The sequence below is a fragment of the Lemur catta genome, chromosome 1 (assembly GCF_020740605.2).
Source record: "Lemur catta isolate mLemCat1 chromosome 1, mLemCat1.pri, whole genome shotgun sequence".
NCBI lineage: Eukaryota > Metazoa > Chordata > Mammalia > Primates > Lemuridae > Lemur > Lemur catta.
The window spans coordinates 46,707,260-46,724,984 of NC_059128.1; the positions used below are offsets into that span (position 1 = coordinate 46,707,260).

General features: G+C 39.8%; 1 protein-coding gene across 1 annotated transcript in view; it reads left to right on the forward strand.

Moving 5' to 3' along the window:
• Positions 1-1,163: 1,163 nt before the first annotated feature.
• MDGA2 (MAM domain containing glycosylphosphatidylinositol anchor 2) overlaps positions 1,164-17,725 on the forward strand; it is a 762,383-nt gene continuing 745,821 nt past the window's right edge. Inside the window, exon 1 of the mRNA XM_045567836.1 lies at positions 1,164-1,443. Coding sequence (XP_045423792.1) covers positions 1,164-1,443 — 280 coding nt within the window. The remainder of the gene's footprint in view (positions 1,444-17,725) is intronic.

The following is a 17,725-nucleotide window of genomic DNA, read 5'->3' on the forward strand; positions in this document are numbered from 1 at the left end:
CCCTCCTTTCGCCTCCGCGGCGCGCATCCCCGCGCACACCCAGGGATTCCGGCCGGCGTCGAGCCCCGGGCGCTCGGCAGCCCAGCCCGGCACCTCTGCCGCAGCTGCGGCCCGAGCGGCGGCCACGCAGCCGGGTGCCCTCCGCAGGCGGCCGCTCCCGCCTTCACCTCCGGATGCCAGCACTCCCTTAGCCCAGGCGGGGAACCCCTTCTGCGGCTCCCTGCTCTAAACTCCCGCCTGTCCCGACCGCCCCCACCCTCTCCACCTGGCGGGGGCGGCGCGGACGAGAAGAGGACGCGCGCAGTGCCGGTGGGCACGCGTAGACGTGTGTGAGGATCGGGTCTCTGCTTGGCATTCTCCCTCGCTCGCAAGCGACGGTGCCCGGACTCTGCTTTCGGCTCCGGAATTGCTGCGGCCGGAGGAGCATCCTCTTCGCTGGCGGGGCGCTAAGGGGTATCTTGGAGAGCGGCGGCTGTGGTAGCGGCGGCGGCTGAGGCTGGTGCCCGAGCGAGCTCCAGACGCACCCTCCGCTCCCTGTTGGACCCTTTCCTCTTCCTTCTTCCCCCTCCTTCCTGCCCCTCCTCCCCACCCCCGTTCCTCTAGCCCCACTCCTCCTCTTCCTCCTCCTCCTCTTCCTCCTCTCTCCGCTCGGCGATGCGAGTCTGCATGGTGTAACAGGATTGGCGTTGCAATGGCAACTGATGGAATGGGGGAAGGCAAGACAGCAGGGCTGGGGGCTCCGGACTGCGGGCGGGCGGGCCGCTGCCGCCGCTTGACGCTCCTCCGGGGACCTTCGCGAGTTACTTTGTAAAGGCGAACCCAGGCAAGGGAGCCCTAGTCGGTGTCCCGGGTCAGAGGCCACTTCCTGCTCCTCGGCTCTCCGAGCCAGGCTCGCACCGCGCGGCGCCCCCGGCCCCCGGCCCGCGCCTGCCGCCAGCCCAGCGCGCCGCCGCCGCCGCCGCGGAGACTCGAGCCCGCTGCCCTGAAGAACACTTCTCCTCAGAGCTCGCTTCCCTCACCGCCCCCTGCACCTCCCCGGCGTCTGCGATTTTCCCAGGCGCCCGGTGTGAGTGCGGCGTTCGCCTGTGTGTGTGTGTGTGTGTGAGAGAGAGAGAGAGAGAGAGAGAGGGTGTTGTGTTGTGGGCGTGTGTGTGTGTGTGTGCATGAGTGTGGGGTGTGCGGGGCTCCTGCGCTCCGCTCGCGGCCGCCGCGGGGGAAGGACGGACGGACGGCGCTGCCTCCTTCCGCGAGCAGTTCCCGGGCACCTCGGCGCGGCCCGGGCGCAAGTGGAGCGCGCCTGGCTGGCCGCCGGCCTCCGGAAGGTCCCGCTGCGTCCCCCCTGGGCTGGATATGTTCATGTTCACGTGAAGATGGATTTAGTGTACGGTCTCGTGTGGCTGCTGACAGTCCTCCTGGAGGGAATCTCTGGCCAAGGAGTGTACGGTGAGTGGAATCGCGACGCTATCGTGACCTTGTGATGCTTAGGCAAGACAGGCTGCTGAGCGCAAATGCACGACTCGCGCCGTGCCGGGGCCCCTCCCGGCGTGGCATTTGATTTACACTTCATCACGTTATTGGGAGCGATAAGCAGGCAGCGAGCGCGCTGCGGATTGGGCTGCGAGCCGCTCCCCCGGCGCCTCCGCTCGGCTCGGAGTTGGGTCGAGCCGGCAGCGACGCACTCATGCGAACGAGTGGCTTTGCACTTGATTTATCCCCGCGGGGGACCCGAGCTCCAGTAGTCTTTGATTTAATAATGGTTTGGCTCCTGGCAAGCCGCGGTGTCCGTGCTGCGGTTTCCCCCCTAAGGGAAGCTTCAAGTGTGACCCCTTTGAGTCTCCCCACCCCTCCCCGCCTGCCGCCTCCCGCCGCCTCCTCTCCACCTTTTCCTTTCTCTGTGAATACCTACATGCCTTGATTTTCCGGCTCAGGAAGTGGGGTGACAGTTGAGTTGCGTTCTGCACCAGCGGTTGCCATGAGCACTGACTTGGGGAGGGGAAAATAGCAGGCAAGATTCTCGGTGCCAGACACAATTAAGGGACATGTTTGTGTGAATGGATGAGCAAATGCATGAATGAACGGACGGCTAAGTCCGCGCGTCTTGGCTCCAGGGCAGGACACCAGCTCGCCGCAACAGAAGCAGTCTCAGCTCTCCTCCGGAAAACCTAGATACGAAAGGTTTAGAAGGGCAAGCTCGTTAATTCGGAGGTTTTGAAGTCCTCAAAAGCAACTCCAGGTTCCTTTGCCTGTCAGCAGTTGGCACCCTTGGTTTTTGGGACTGAAACACAGACAGACAGACAGACAGACACACACACACACACACACACACACACACACGCACGCACATATCCAGGTCCTGGTTAATAGTGGACTGAAATCTAAGTCTTCTCTTGGGACAAGCAGGCCGTGCCCCGAAAGAAAAATAACTTTTGTCTTCTCGAGTTGTGGTGGGAGGTGAGGGGGGCGGCTCTTGAGGGGACAGCTGGTCAAGACACCCACAGCACCCTCTAGGGCCAATATCCAGAGGATGTGTGCTGGATATCTGGCCCACTTCACCTTGGTCTCACTAGGGGGATTTGGACCCCAGCACTGCAGGGGTAGGTCAGTGGCTGTCCTTGGGCCAAAAGGCCATTTGTGGAAGTGTGAGAGCTTTCTCTGCAAACCCTAGCACTGACCACAGAGTGGACACGGGTGCCAGTGGATCTTGAGTCCTCAAACTCTCTGGGAAGGTGGAGTGCAGCAGTGGGCTGGTGTTTGGAGATGCATTCTGGAGATCCGACACAGACTTTACTTTCCCTACTGTATTCCGTCCAGTGCTGAGCAGTGCTGGGGAGAAGTGGAGGGTGGTCCCCAGCAGAAGCTCTGATCTCTCCTGTGCTCCATCTGCTACTCCCCTTTCATGTCTTTTTGGTTCCCTCCTTGGTTCAGGCCAACAAACCTTCACTTTCTCCCACCTCTAAGCGTCTGAACTTCCCCTCTCCTCACCTGCTCCTTTCCAAATAAAAGACAACTTCTCTGGTGGTGGTGGTGACATGATGATGGGGTGTTTGTGTGTGAGAGAGATGCTGAGTCTTCTGGCTCACTTGGGCTTGACTGACAGCAGGAGGTGGGGCCTGAAGAGAGCAGGAATTCATTTAGTGTTCTTGTGACTTTGCTGGACTCTGGTGTCCCCTGAACAGCTGAGAGAAGCTGGGATTCTAGGGATGCTGGAATACTGGAGTCAGAACCTTCTCAAGGGGCTGATCATTAGGATGGGAAAGTCTGAAATCCTCTGGTCCCATATCCAAATCTCTGTTTCTCTTTCATTGGTTTGGATCCTCCCCACTAAAAGAAGTTTTTTTGTTTTGAATTGTTTTTAAAATGTGTGTGTAGGGGCGGTAATGAGAAGTGAAAACGACTGGGGCAGGGATGACAGTGGAACATTGATGGAACTGTCTAGATTAGAAAGGCATTGTTCCATTGTCTTGTCATTTTTTGTCATTCGGATTATTTGCCCTGGCAAGTCTCATGTTGGACAGTGGAAAAGGGTATAGTCTAGCAGTGGAGAGAAAAAAGGAAACAATTCCATTAATATAATCCTGTGCCCATGTCTATTAACAATAAAGCAGGAGGCAGTTTTGCTACTGAGCTGGTGATTGTAATGAACATGGGATCTTTTTCGTTTATCTTTGTTTTAATATTGATGTGGTCATTAGTCTCGTAGCTAGGAATAGAATTGGCTTCGTGTGAAAAATATTAATCAGAATCCTTGGCTATTATAAATGTTGTAGCTAGTAGATGGGTGAAAAAAATTGTATATTACTTTTCAAAAATGTCTTACATATCACGGAAGTTTAGGTTCACAAAGTGTGAGCCTGATCTTTAGCATCACTGTGACCCTGGGACCTGTTCGAAATGCAAATTCTCAGGCCCCTCTGAGACTTTGTACATCAGAAAGTCAGAGCATGGGATCCATTGATTCCTGTTCATTACCTCATGTGATGGTTTGGATGCACACTAAAGTGTGAGAAGCACTGGCACAGACTGACAGTTTCATTGCTTTGACTTTGTAAATCATGACCTTTCTTAACATAAGGTAGTTTTATTTTTATTTGTTGAAGCATTTGTAGGGAAGAGAACAGTTTATTTTTATTTAGTTCAAAAATTGATCAATTGTAACAGGCAGATGTAAGATTTAGTGTAAGTTTGTAAAGTGTGTTTTGAACGTTTTACATAAAGATCTTTGAAAATGATTAATTTAAAAGCAGAGTAATTATAAACAGAAACTTCAAAAATCTAGATAGGAACTTTGATCATAAAAGTCTATATTTCTTTGTTTGCCTGTGTTTTCCAGATGTAAAACCATTTATACTACACACAAAGTATTATTTCTTAATTCTGCTTATGGTAGCCAGGTCCAGGAGGAAATAAAAATCATTTTCTAGGTTACTGAGGTGAAATCACTTCATTGTCACCTAAAATTATTTATTATACATGATTTAGAACTATGTCATTAATAATCTTTCTTTCCTGAAATAGCTAGGCAACCTCTTCATTCCTCCACTTTCTGGCTGGAGAACTCAGCATGAAATTCAGATTTTATTTTTTAGGAAACTGACAATATTTGTTTTAATGCATGGATTATACTGTCTTAAGTATTATAATTTTCTTCCTATTATGTCTAATAGTTCCACAACCATGTGTGTAAGAGTTTCTGCTATATACCTAGGAATTTATTGTCATTTATCTTGGAATATTTCTTACCAAGATTAACTGCACAATAGCTAACATTTATATGTGGTGTGGCAGCTGAGTAAGAGAGATTATCCTTTAACTACTTATCTACCCTCAGCCATTAATTCTATCAATTTTTTTTTGAAAATGGGATCTGTTCTTCATATTCCTTACATATTTCATATCAAATATGACATTATGGTAATATCAATTATTTAAAAAAAACTTCTGAAAGATTACAAAAAACTCTTCATAATAGAGTAGCACAAAAAAAAGGCCACATGGACTTTCCAAGACAACTATTTCAATGGATTATACCCATTTGGAGATATATATTTGTGTGGTTTTTAAAATTTGCTTTATTAAAATATAATTCTCACTTCTTAAATTTCAAAAAGTTATTCCCCAAAATATTCTTGGTATCTTAAAGTTTGTTTGAATCTTCTTTTTGTTTAAACACCACTGAAAACAAAAAAGTAATTAAATGAACAATGAACTGATACCTAATTTTAGCATTTTTAATTTTGTTGCACTCACATTGCATTTGGTTTAGGATAACTAATTAGACATATCATCGAGAGTCAGAATGTATAGTCCAGCTATGTGTATGCTTATTGAAATGTCTAGAGCCAAGTGATCTGAAGCTTTTTCCTAGTTTTGAAAGTTTTCTTCTAAGTCATTCTGTGATAGTAAATTGTTTGGGCTGTTTAACTGTGTTTTGTAGAGATCATGTTGATAATGACATATTACCAAGAATCATACCTCCTGTAAACTTCTCAGTTGGCTGGCTAATAAAGGAAGAACTTCTCCATCAACACACTGTATTTTTACTTCTGATTATCATGCCCTTAATTTCCAAGGAGGACAATAAAACATTACTGCATCAGCATAGACAAATACCCACTACTAACAAGAAACAAAATAAAGCTCCAAGTCTGAATAGTTTTAGTGGGGACCAAATCAAACAATGACTTGGTATCCTGAAATAGTTCACTGTCCAAAAATAGCTTCAAATGTGTTAGGTATCAAACATATGTGTCAAACACATGTTAATTTTTCAAATACATGCATATGACAAAGTAGAAAACTAAATTAATTCACATAATTTCAGTATATCTCATGCAATTTCAGAATAGCACCCAAGAGAGTAGCTAGACAGAAATGACAGGCGGAGTTAAGAACAAGGAGATAAGTAAGACAAGAAAGCTCTGGAAGATATTTCAGGCTGTTAGTGGGTTGAATATGTATGAACAGATTGATCCAAAAGGATAAGTATGCTATGGGAGGTCACTCGGCCATTACAGCCAGACCCAGGATGTTGCCCATCCTCATAGCAAAGTTATCCCAAGGTATTTTTATTGTGATTGTTGTTCAGGTTGGATGAACATCACAGAGGCCCTGTGATGAGATACTGCTGTTGACCGAACCACATTTAGGGTGTCAGCCTGTAGGAGAAGAGAAGGAGATGACTTTAATAAATGCTGCTAAAAAAATCAATCTGAAGCTCTATTACATACAATCATTTCTAACCTCTCTTCCCACTGCTTACCCTGCTGTCCCTACGCATTCACACACACTCTTATGTCACCACCTTGGCCACAATCATCAAGGAAGAGAGGCTCGGTTGCCATCCTATCTTGGGATAACTTTTGTCCACTCAAGGTTATCCCTGCTGGTCATATTACTGAGATTTCACCTGCAAAATGGGAAGATTATTTTATACAGTGTTAATTGCCCATGTCCTGTATGTCCCTGGGGAAGCCCCTAAGTGGTTTTATACATATTTTAGATTGAGCAATTATACATTAAGCCTAAGTTACCATTTTATAGTGAGTAAGTCAGTAAGGTGCCAGGGTTCAGAGAGCTAAGAGGTAGAGGTAAAAGTTTAGTGATGCTGGTGAATGTATGTCACAAAAGGAATTCTAGAAAGGCATTTTTCATGATCTTGACTTCTTTGCTTAATTTTATTGTCTTTGGTTATGAGTCTTCATATTTATGTTTTAATAATGTTTTAATTTTTTTGTAGTTGGAAACACCTTAAACCTTTCTTGAGAAGCAGGATACAAACAAACTTTTCTGAAAGTGTGCTCTGTATTCTTTTAAAACCTACTGTTTTCATGTAATTGGGGTAAGGCTCATGGGGATGGGATTATAGCATTTTGGGTTCAGGTTATATTTTACTAAGACAGTATCAGGAACCATGGTCCTGGGTTGCCTTCCAAGTATAGAGGTGATTGATTCATCACTTACATTCTCTGCCCTGGCCCTCATGCATTGGGAAGAGTCTCACAAGAGTTGGGCTCAAGGCTTGTAACCCACAAAGGCAACAACGAACAGCAAGATATACCAGCCTCGTCCTGGAATTGATCTCTAGAGCAGCTAAAGTTAACTAATGTGTTATCAGCGCAGAGTTAAATTGGGGAATGTCTTTCTTATTCTCCTTTTTGGCTATTTTGGAAGAATATGCAAAGTATTATATTGAATGCATTTCAAGTATGAATGGAGTGAACGTTTTCAGCTTCATCATAATTGCCATTAACTGAATAAAATGAAATTTTATTTCTTGCCTTTAGTGACTGTCAATGTAAATAGTATATTACTTAGAGCAGACTGAATAAATGATTACATTCATAGAAAACTGTATCTTATTTTTATCTTCAAATCTAATTAATAAGTTTTTTGCTCTGTAAAATCATAAAGTTGTGAGAAGAGACTTTAAGATCATTAAATAACCCCACTAATTTAAGACACAGTGCTTTTACTATTATGTCAGGCAGATGGAGGTCCTGTGCTGTTTGTGAAATTCTTTTTTCTAGGGTCTAGGCATATTCATTGTATGAACTTATTTGTCTTTTGCAAATTACTAAACTCTCTCACGCTCAATTATTGAGGTATGAACTTAGTTATTTACATTTTATACCAGCACAATTCCATTTTCTTTCCTAACTAATGTACTGATCCCATTTAAGCTTGTTTTATATCAGTTTGTTACTACTTTTCCAAGACACTTTGCCATTTCTAATCTTATATTTTTAAAACACTTTCTTTCTTTTCCTGTTGATGTCATCGATTGAATTAATTAAGAACAATGATTTCTATTTTATAATCCAAGTCATATATCCCCCAGGAGTTACAATCACAGAAGAGAATTTCAACTATTAGGATATTTTTTGGCTACTACACATTTACCCTAAATTTATCATTTCAGTACCTATTATGGTAGGATGAAAGCTATTACAAATTATGATGTAACCTGTTCCTACTGTCTTTTATTATGTTACCTTTCCAACTTTGCATAAAAATAAGAGACCTCAGTTTCTTTCTGTTTGTGGTCAAATCTATATTAAAGACTGTCCTGTGGTTGACAGGATCAACTATATGGTATGTATTTTATCTTCAAGCAGTATACTTCTTGTCTTATTTTGTTGTAATGAGAATGGAGAGAATAAAAATAATTGAGTAATTCCCTGGAAAAAGAAACATGTCTGCCTGAAAGAGGAAAGTTTTTTTTCACAGCGAGGCATCCCAAAGTCCTAATGGACAACACAAAAGGCAGCTGAGCTCTGAAAGAGGTAAGTAGGAAGTAAAGGCTATTATAAAAATGTTTCTGCCCTTTAAGTAATGACAAAATAGCAAACATATTTTTTTTTCCTGAAGTAAGAACTTTGCTCGAATGCATCAAAATAGAGTAAAAAAGAAAAATGTCTGTTGTCTGGCTGAAGGACATCTTCAGAGAGATTTTTCTGATGCCCTGGTAGAGAAAGATGAAGGGATAAAGGGATTTTAAATAGAGCCTGTGTCATGTCACTCTAAACCAGATTATTATTTTTGCTGATTAATTGTATGATTTGGGAACATAAGGGCAGGTGGGTACAGATTAAATGTCGGCGCCCATTGTGTCTGTTACTTCTGCGTGTAACTGAATTGGGTTTGTGCCTCACCTCAGGAGGACTTCTTACTGAGAAGGAGGAGGAAGAGGCTACTATGAGTAACCTGAGAAGGACAGAAAGTGCTTGAGGAAGACGTTGTGATGAGTGAGAATTCTTCACAGGTTCTAGGCAAATTTAGGTTAAGTTCCAGTAACTTCAGTTAGCAAAGTAATGTATAACTGCTATGGATAATGCATGTAGCTGTATTGTAAGTGCTATAAACTCAAAGAGGTTACAAGTTAATTGAGGAGATAAAAACAAACGGACAATCCAATAAAATAAGGTTACGAGAAATACACAGATGTTTGTGCCTAAGCAAGAGAGAGCAATTACGGTGGTTGCTATCATGGTTGGAGGAAGCTTGAAAAACCTGATACATCAAGAGTTGAGCCTTGAAAGTGAGTTGGCGTGGTACAGGTAAAGAGGGAGGGCAGGGCATTGCTACAGCATGGATCCCAGCTGGAAGGATAGTGGTGCAGAACGAAAAATAACCCTGGATTAGGTGTGTAACAAAGCCTAAGCAATTTCTCAAAAGTTTACCCCAACTTTAACCTGTCTTTCCCTTCCAAAAGTCTGTAGGTCTACAAAATAAATGGTGTTGTATGATACTCTGGAACTTGCTCAGATAGTTAAGTCCATCAAGATTCTGAGGTGGTATGTGTTTAATGTGAAGCCAACTTACCTGTTCTTCAGAAGATAGGACAGTTGCCTCTCAACTTTCTATAGGGCACTGAGTTCTCTCCAAATCTAGGCAAATTTGGGAAGCCTGGAATATGTTAATATATAGCAGCTGCTTTTGGAGGTAAACTCAGAAGACTATTCAAGGCCTTTTTGGAGTGCTGAAAAGAAGTGTTGCTTAGAAGCAGCAGATTATGGGTCCAGATGACTTAAAACATCATGTTGTTCTTTACAAATATACAGCCAATGAGATGAGTGCATTGCCCTTGCGAAAAGAGAGGTATGTGCTTTCATTACTGTTTTTATTACTGTGCAAGGCAGCATGATGTAGTTGAAAACTGTTGGGTTACTTATGCTTTCTTCTCGTTCGGCTTCTGCTTTATTGTGTTACCTCAGGCAAAAATCTTAATCTCTAACCCCCCGTTTCCACATATGGTAAACTCTGAGGAGAGTGGGCTGAAAACAGCAAGAACAAAAAATTGTAGTTGGATTTTTATATATGGAGTAGAAATAGGAGAACATGAAGAGTTTCCTTTCTCTTCTTAAAAAACTGCTCTCTTAGATGCTCTTGCAATTGAACCTCATAATAGGATAGTCATTTAGTTTTTAGAAGAGAATAAGGGACTAGGAAATAACAGAAAGCAAGTAATTTTTTTTTGGAAAAAATATTCCAGTTGTATCAGTCAAGCAGAAAGTGACTCAAGTGGTGTATTTTTGAACACTAGGTGTAGTGTTAGTATGTATGTGAAAATGCTATTGGTATTGTATTTTGTATGCACATGTATGTGATAGTTCTCCTTAGGCTAACCTCCTTCTCTCAATCCACACAATGCTGGAATTTCTTATTTTGCTTTTTAATGATGGTAGTGGGCAGGGAGCTGGTATCCCCCTTCATTTAAGAGCTCCAGGGAACATTAGTGTAACCTAAACCTTATAATCATGGATAAATTTGTGCTTATATATGTGTATGTTCAAATATGTGTATAAATCTTGTTTTTGTATAAAAGAGCAAGAATACTCTTAATATCGTCCATTTCAAGATTAATTGAAAAATAGCAGTATATAAAAAGTATCCACACAGACAAAAAAGAAAACCTAGGGATGTAGTTGTAAGAGTACTTATATTAATAATTGAGAATTCATAAATAAAAACATAAAATGAAGATAAATCATTAATGGGTTTATCACAAAATTGTTGTATAACATCTTCTTCTAATTTTGATCCAAAAGTAAATAAAATTACTGTTTCTCACCTACTCATCTAATCATTGAAAAAAATCTTTAAAGTAGAATAACTGAAAAGGCTGGATGGGACTTTACTCAGCCTTAAACTGTAACAGCCACATACATAAGAAAAGATTTTTAGACACAATGCATTTTAATTTTCCTTTGTATTTACTATCTATTTTTTGAGAGTGAAAGGTAGTTTAATTCCATAATCCCTATTCGTATAATTAGCTAGATGTCTGCAATTGCTTAATTAAGATAGTCTTCTGAACGTCAGAATATTAGCTTAATATTTGTTGGGCATATTGGTCAGCTACCTGTTTAACCAGACTAGAAGGCAGTCTTTACTCGGGACTATAAAAAATAAAAAAAAAAATTACCAGTTGAGAAGAATTTCCCTATTATGTGGAATGAACAATATTGACTTTGCTAAAAAAGTCACCTTAAGCATATATACACAGTAGACTCTGTAATATGCACAGATATAACCGCCAAGTAGTTTCAGAGTTGTCAGTCTTACCCAGGTATCTCAGAATTAGTGAAATTTTTACCTAGAAAGGGTGTAGTTAATGCTTCTATCCTGGTTCTGAACTTGTTCCTTGTTTTTTTTTTTTAACGGTTTATGCTACACCCTTGTTGTGATTCTCTCTCATCCTTTGAATCACTTACATTTTTCATGTTCATGTTCACACTAGTCTATGTCACCTGTACACTTTTCTTGTAACAAAGCTACTATATTCATTTTAGAGAGTCTTCAGTCTTAGTCAACAATTAGCCAAAACTAAAACTTTGACTAATTTTGATCTTTCTTTGCTGTGCACAGGTTCATATAAATATACTTGTCTACAGAGGCACGACTCTCTTTCATTAGGACCATTCCCCTACAATGTTGTAAACTACATAATGACATCATCACTGTGAAAATTGGGGTTTAGAAACCTCCCAGTCTTTCCCCAAGACAAGAATAACTCCCAGTGGACTGCGGCCTGAAATAATCTGCCTTGTTACTCAGAGGCTGTTTCTTCTCTGATTATTTCCTGTACCTCCCTGTCAAACATCCCTCCAATCACAGCTGCTGGGGTTGAAAGTGGCCTTCTTGTTCACTGTGATTTTACTATTGAACTCTATTATCATTATATCATTTTGGTTACTATTTCAAAAAGCATTCAAGTTTTTTACTTTCTTTCATCACTGAAACTATTAATGCCTTGACTGTCTAACCTTATTTATGCAAAGAAGTACTTTTAAACCTTTATGTTTAACCACCTTTCCAGTTTCAGAGAAGGTTTAAATAAGATATATACAAGGACTGTCCAATAAGTATTCAGCAATTGATAATGCAACAAGAACAGTTACATGCTTGGATACTTTCTGGACAGCCCTTGCATGTATGTATAATATATATACACACACATACATATTTATATACAAACACACACATGAACACTACAAACACATATTTGTATATAGAGTATACATGTGCATACTCTAAAAATACAAATTCATATATAAATACATTAACTATATAAATATATATAAGAGTGTGTGTGTGTATTTAGAAAGTGTATGCGATAGTAACTAAACCTTATTTAGGTCAATCTCGAGGAGCTAGGTGGCTTTCCCACTTCTTTTGTAAAGCTGGCTCTGATTCAGTTTTGGCAGCAGGGTATATGATCTCTAACCTAACATACATTTTCTTTTTAAATATCTTTTGTGATACATTCATGTGTGTATTCATAAGTTTACAACATTGCTTTTAGAAACTCACATAACTTCTATTTCCTTCTTTTTTTTAGTTGACAAAAGAAAAATATTTCTTAGCTACATAATAGCAGTACCTGTGCAGTTAATATTTTACCTGCATTACAGTGATTTATACATTTGAAGTTTAGTGTCAATTATATACTTAGAAGACCATCCCTGCCATTCTATTAGTCAGATCTTTTTGGTAGTATTTTCTCCTTTCTAAGTGAGATTTTAGCACATCAAACATATCTGCATTCACATCTGGATTCTAAAATACATGCACAAACCAAACTTAAGTAACTAGGATTATCTTCCACATTTTTCTGTCTATTATTGAGAAAGAATTAAACAAAGGATATAGCAATTTTTCATAAAATATTTGGCACTTATCAAGTGCTTACTATATGCCATGCTTGTATTAGGTGTTATACCCTACTCTAAATCTTTGAATGAGATAGATATAAAATTTGAAACTCATAAAGTTTAAATAACCATCATATGGTTGCTGGTGGATTCAAATATGAAGAATATGTAAAAATAAATACTTGCAAATGGTTTTATATGTATTATTCAAATTATATTCAAATATGTGTATGCTTATACTTATTGTGATTAAAACATGCAAGGTAGCTAGCTCACATTGTGTCATGCATGAAACTTATCTCAAACAGTATATATTTGAAATTCAACTTGGGCAATAAATTTTAGCTTTTTGCCTGAGAAATATATATAGGGAGCTAATGTCAGCACTTTATACCATTCAGTTTTCTTTCTTGGAAAAAAAGATATGATTTATAATTTTTTTCTTTTTAGTATTGAAATAACCATACTGAGGGCTCTCTCTGGCATAATTTATTTTTGGAATGATAGGATATTTTCAGCTTATTCATAATTAGTAACCTGTAAAAATGAAGAAATGGCTCTGCTATATATTCTGCAGAAGTAGTTGTATTCCTTCATATAAAATAGTAGGCATTTGCTTATAAAAAATAACCACTGTCAGGTGTACTACTTTATTTTTCCCCAGGCTTATTAATAATCACTGGCCTTGGTGAGATTGATAGTTAAATGTCATAGTTGGCCTGATTTTTGAGTTCCCTCTGGGTATTGCTTGGACATTTTTCACACAGAGTTAATTGAGGAGACTGTATCAGTGGATTTCTTTTCTTGAAAATGTTGTTGTGCTCAAGAGGACAGTTGATTGCAAGCTCTGCCCTTCTCTTAGTTGCCAGTGAGTTCCTCAAACCTCAAAGCTTACAAATTAGTGCAGCTTAGTGATTTGTTTTAGGCTTTTAGCTACAGTATTTGCTACTATAAAAGTCATTTTTTCCTATGCTTTTTGAATGCAGTTATTGTGTTATACAGTATAACCCTGTACCATTCTGGCTATTGTGTGATTGATACAGAAACTGCTTCAATAGGAAACCATTTCAAGAGAGAACAGAAAAGGTATTATATTCAGCTGTAGTGCCATGCATTTCTAAGCAGCTGATGTTTTCTTTAACTGATAACCATCCCCCCCTCAAATTTTCAGAGGCAATTGAGTCTTTAGAACTTTAACTCTTAATTCAGTCTGGGTGTAAGGGCAGTATCCTGAAATTCATTATATATTCACATTTCACAATTGGGAATTCATTAATTCTGTAGTATGACTGTGTTATTGTATTTTAAAGCCAGACCTCTTTATTTTGAAAACATGGAGAAACATTGATTTTGTGAATTCCTTCTTTAAATAGTGGCTTCTTAATACCTGAGCCAAATACTTGAAACTATTGGGATATGACTTTTTGTATGCTGAAAGTTATAATAATATTGTCAAGTAGTGGGGCATCATGTATTTTGTAACTGAAAATTTCAAATTAAACTGCAAGCCTTTGTAAAAGAGTAGAATAAAAGATGAGTTGACTCCAAGTTCAGAAAATTTATGTTTTTACTAGTTATATATTTAATGCTATATTTGGGAGTAATTACAGAATGTTGTATACCCTATTTTTATGTCATTCTTTACTTCCAATTTTTGCATTTTATGGTACCTTAGGTACATGCTCTATTTTGGGTAGAGGTGGATAGTGACTCAATCATTGAAATATACAACTTGACACCTAGATTTAAGTAAATCTATGTATCATTTAATTGAATATTATATAATATTAACAATTAACAATAATTAAATGGGATATCTATAAATAGTGGAATAGAGATTCTTAAGCAAAATGAAGGATGAACTATTTTAAGAACCTAAAAATGCTATTTAAATATCTTTGGTTGTAACAAAAGTTATTCTAGATTTTCTTAAAGATTATTCTAAATTTGCTATAAGAATATTTTCTGGTGGTTTAACTATTGACTGCTTCTCATTCATTTTACATAGCTGTCATCCACCCAACAATTATTATGACATTATTAATGAAAGACTCAGCATTTCCACAGATGGAAAATTATTTATAAAGCAAATAATGAAATGTAGTAAAGCAGAATTCCAACATATTATTGTGCTCTGCTGTGGGGGACTGAACTTGAAGTTGCATGGGTAGGAGCAGATGTGTAGCCTGGTTATAGTCTTAGCCTAGAGAAATAGGCAGAATCAAAAGGAATAGATGTATGGTTATCACAGGGAGATAGAAGCCTTCCAGGTCATGGGAATTAGTAGGCTGGAGATCAAGGCACAATGCAGTGTCTCCATGTCAGAGGTTGGCTTCTCTGGGAACTAACTGAGAGGAAGATTTACGCAGGTGGTTTACTAGGGAGTGTTCTTGGGAAGAACACCTGTAAGGGAAGGGGGGAGCCGGGGTTGAGCAGAGGGAGAAGGTGAACTCTGATTCAGTTGCAGCAGAGTCTTAAGCTGAGTGGACCAAATGAGCAAAAAGTGGCAAGTACTTTGGAATCCTTGGTAAAATGCATGTGCTCAGAAAATGGAAAATAAACACCTCATCAATAAAAGTTTTAGGATATTCACTGCTTCCAGTGAGGCTATATATATTCTTACCTTAGCCACTTCTCTTTCCACACAAAGTGTATAACCTCTGAAGCTCTGCCCATGAGGTGGATTTTTCTCTCATTGCTGTATTTGAAGGCACCCCTTAGTGGGGCTGCAAGACAGGTGTTAGTACCTTTTTTTGTTTATACAGTATGTGGAGCCAACTCATCTGTGAACTCAGCTTGGACTTTGTAGTTGTAGGGAACTTCCCATTCAGTCATGGGTATGAGTTGAGGGGAGTGAGTCAGTGCAACAGGGAATATGTAGGGATCTGGGCCACCTCTGCATGTAGTTTACTTGTGCATCCTCTGTCCACTTATGCTCAGTCCTGACGGTACCATTTATATCTAATAATAGATTGCTAGAGGACCTGCTTGATCTTATGATGTGACTGATAGACCTGGCTTATATAGGACATTTTTGGCACCAGGATCTCTTAATAGCCTATTTTCAGGCATTCTGCCTATACAAGTTCCCATTAATACACCATAAACTGTTTTTCAAATGATTTGTAATTCCCTACTGCAAATGGCATGGGCTTGCTCAATATAGGTGTATACATTGTGATTTTCCTACTGGGACTTGCTGTAAACTCTACATGTATTTTTTCACACTAAAGATATTTCTAATATTAAAGAGTTTGTGGGTCATATGGTCTAAGCTTGAGAAATTTTTCAGTGGAAACAGTACCTCCTGCAAAATCTTTGACTGCTCTAAGCCCCACTCTAAGTCAGCATCTTTTTGTGGCATATGATAAATAGGTCAAAGTAGTACTCTTGGAATAGAGTATGTTCTCTCCGAAATCCAAAGAGACCTATTAGGGATTGTGCTTCCTCCTTATTGATGGCAATGTGAGATAGTTTGTCCTGCTATTTGGAAGGGTTGTCCTTTATTTTGAAATGTGCCGTAATTTGTCATTTTCTTTGGAAGAGTTATCTTTCCATGATTTAGGCCTTAGTCTCCTAAAACATTTATGATGTGATGTTTATTTTCCATTTTCTGAGCACATGTATCTTACGAAGGTTTCCAAAGTTCTTGCCACTGTTTGCTTATGTGGTCCACTTAACAGGATGTCATTGATATATTGGACCAGTGTAATGATCTTCTTAGTATCCAATAGGTTCAGATTATTTAGGACTGTATTATGGCAGAGGACAAAAAAGTTATTTTAGTCTTGGGCCAGGGTGGTAGGTGTATACTGCCGTTTGCCCCATGTGAATGAGAACTGCTTCTGGTTCTCCTTCTTGATAGAGATGGACGATAATTTTTTTCTAGATCAATTGCTGGGTACCATGATCTAAATTAGTATTAATATGTTCTAGCAAAGATATGACAACTGGCCAAGCACCTGAAATGGGGGCTTCTACTTAGTTGAATTTGTGATAGTCCAGTCTCAACTTCCAGCATTTATCTGGTTGTTGTTATCCACAAGGTTTGTGAATAAAATAGAGGGCATAATGCAAGTTACAATGTCTGCCTTTTTTATATCTTTAAGGGTAGTATTAGTATCTTCTATTCCTCCTAGAATGTAATATTGTCTTTGATTTGCTGTCTTGGCTTGGGGTAGGGACAATAGGTGTTTTAGGGAACCTCTTCGCTAAGGCTGCCATTCCACCTATGCCACCTGTTAGGATAATTGTGCCAATACTGCTTCTGATAATTGAGTGCCTCAAGTATCCTCTATTTTTAGAGACCCTGTCATTCCCACTGCTATCAGGGAATACAGTTTTGTTATGACATCTCCTACCACAGTACTGGCAATTGGGGACCGCTTTCACTAGTTCAGACATGGTCATCTGGTGAGTTTTCTGGCCTTAAGTAGAATATGTATACAGGCTTTCCCACTTCTCTTAATATTTAAAAAATATTCTTTTGTTTGTCACTCTATGATAACAGTATGTTGTTTGGTCTGCTTAGCTCAATTTTCTAGAGAACTAGGTGACAGTGAAATAATATTCAGACTCCCTGCCTCTACTCCAAATAACCAGTTGTCTTGGTAGAGTTTAAAACAATACTCCATTGTCATATACTCTGTTTCTACATTTTTCAGATTGTATGTACGATCAGTTTCCAAGGGAATTGTTTGGACTTAAATTGTGTTTCCCCACCAAAAAAATTCATAGGTTGAAGCCTTAACCCCCAAGGTGACCATATTTGGATATAGCGCTTTTAAGGAGGTGATTAAGGGTAAAGGAAGTCATAAGGCTGAGACCTTTATTTAGGACTGCTGCTCATATAAGAAAAGGAAGAGATACCAGGAGAGTGTGCACGCAGAGAAATGGCCATGTGAAGACACCATGAAAATACAGCCATCTGAAAGCCAAGGAGAGAGGCCTTCAGAGAAACCAATTCTGCTGGCACTTTGTTCTTGGACTTCTAGTGTTCAGGATTGTGAAAAAATAAATTTCTGTTATATGAGCCACTCACTATGTGGTATTTTGTTGTGGCAGCCCTAGCA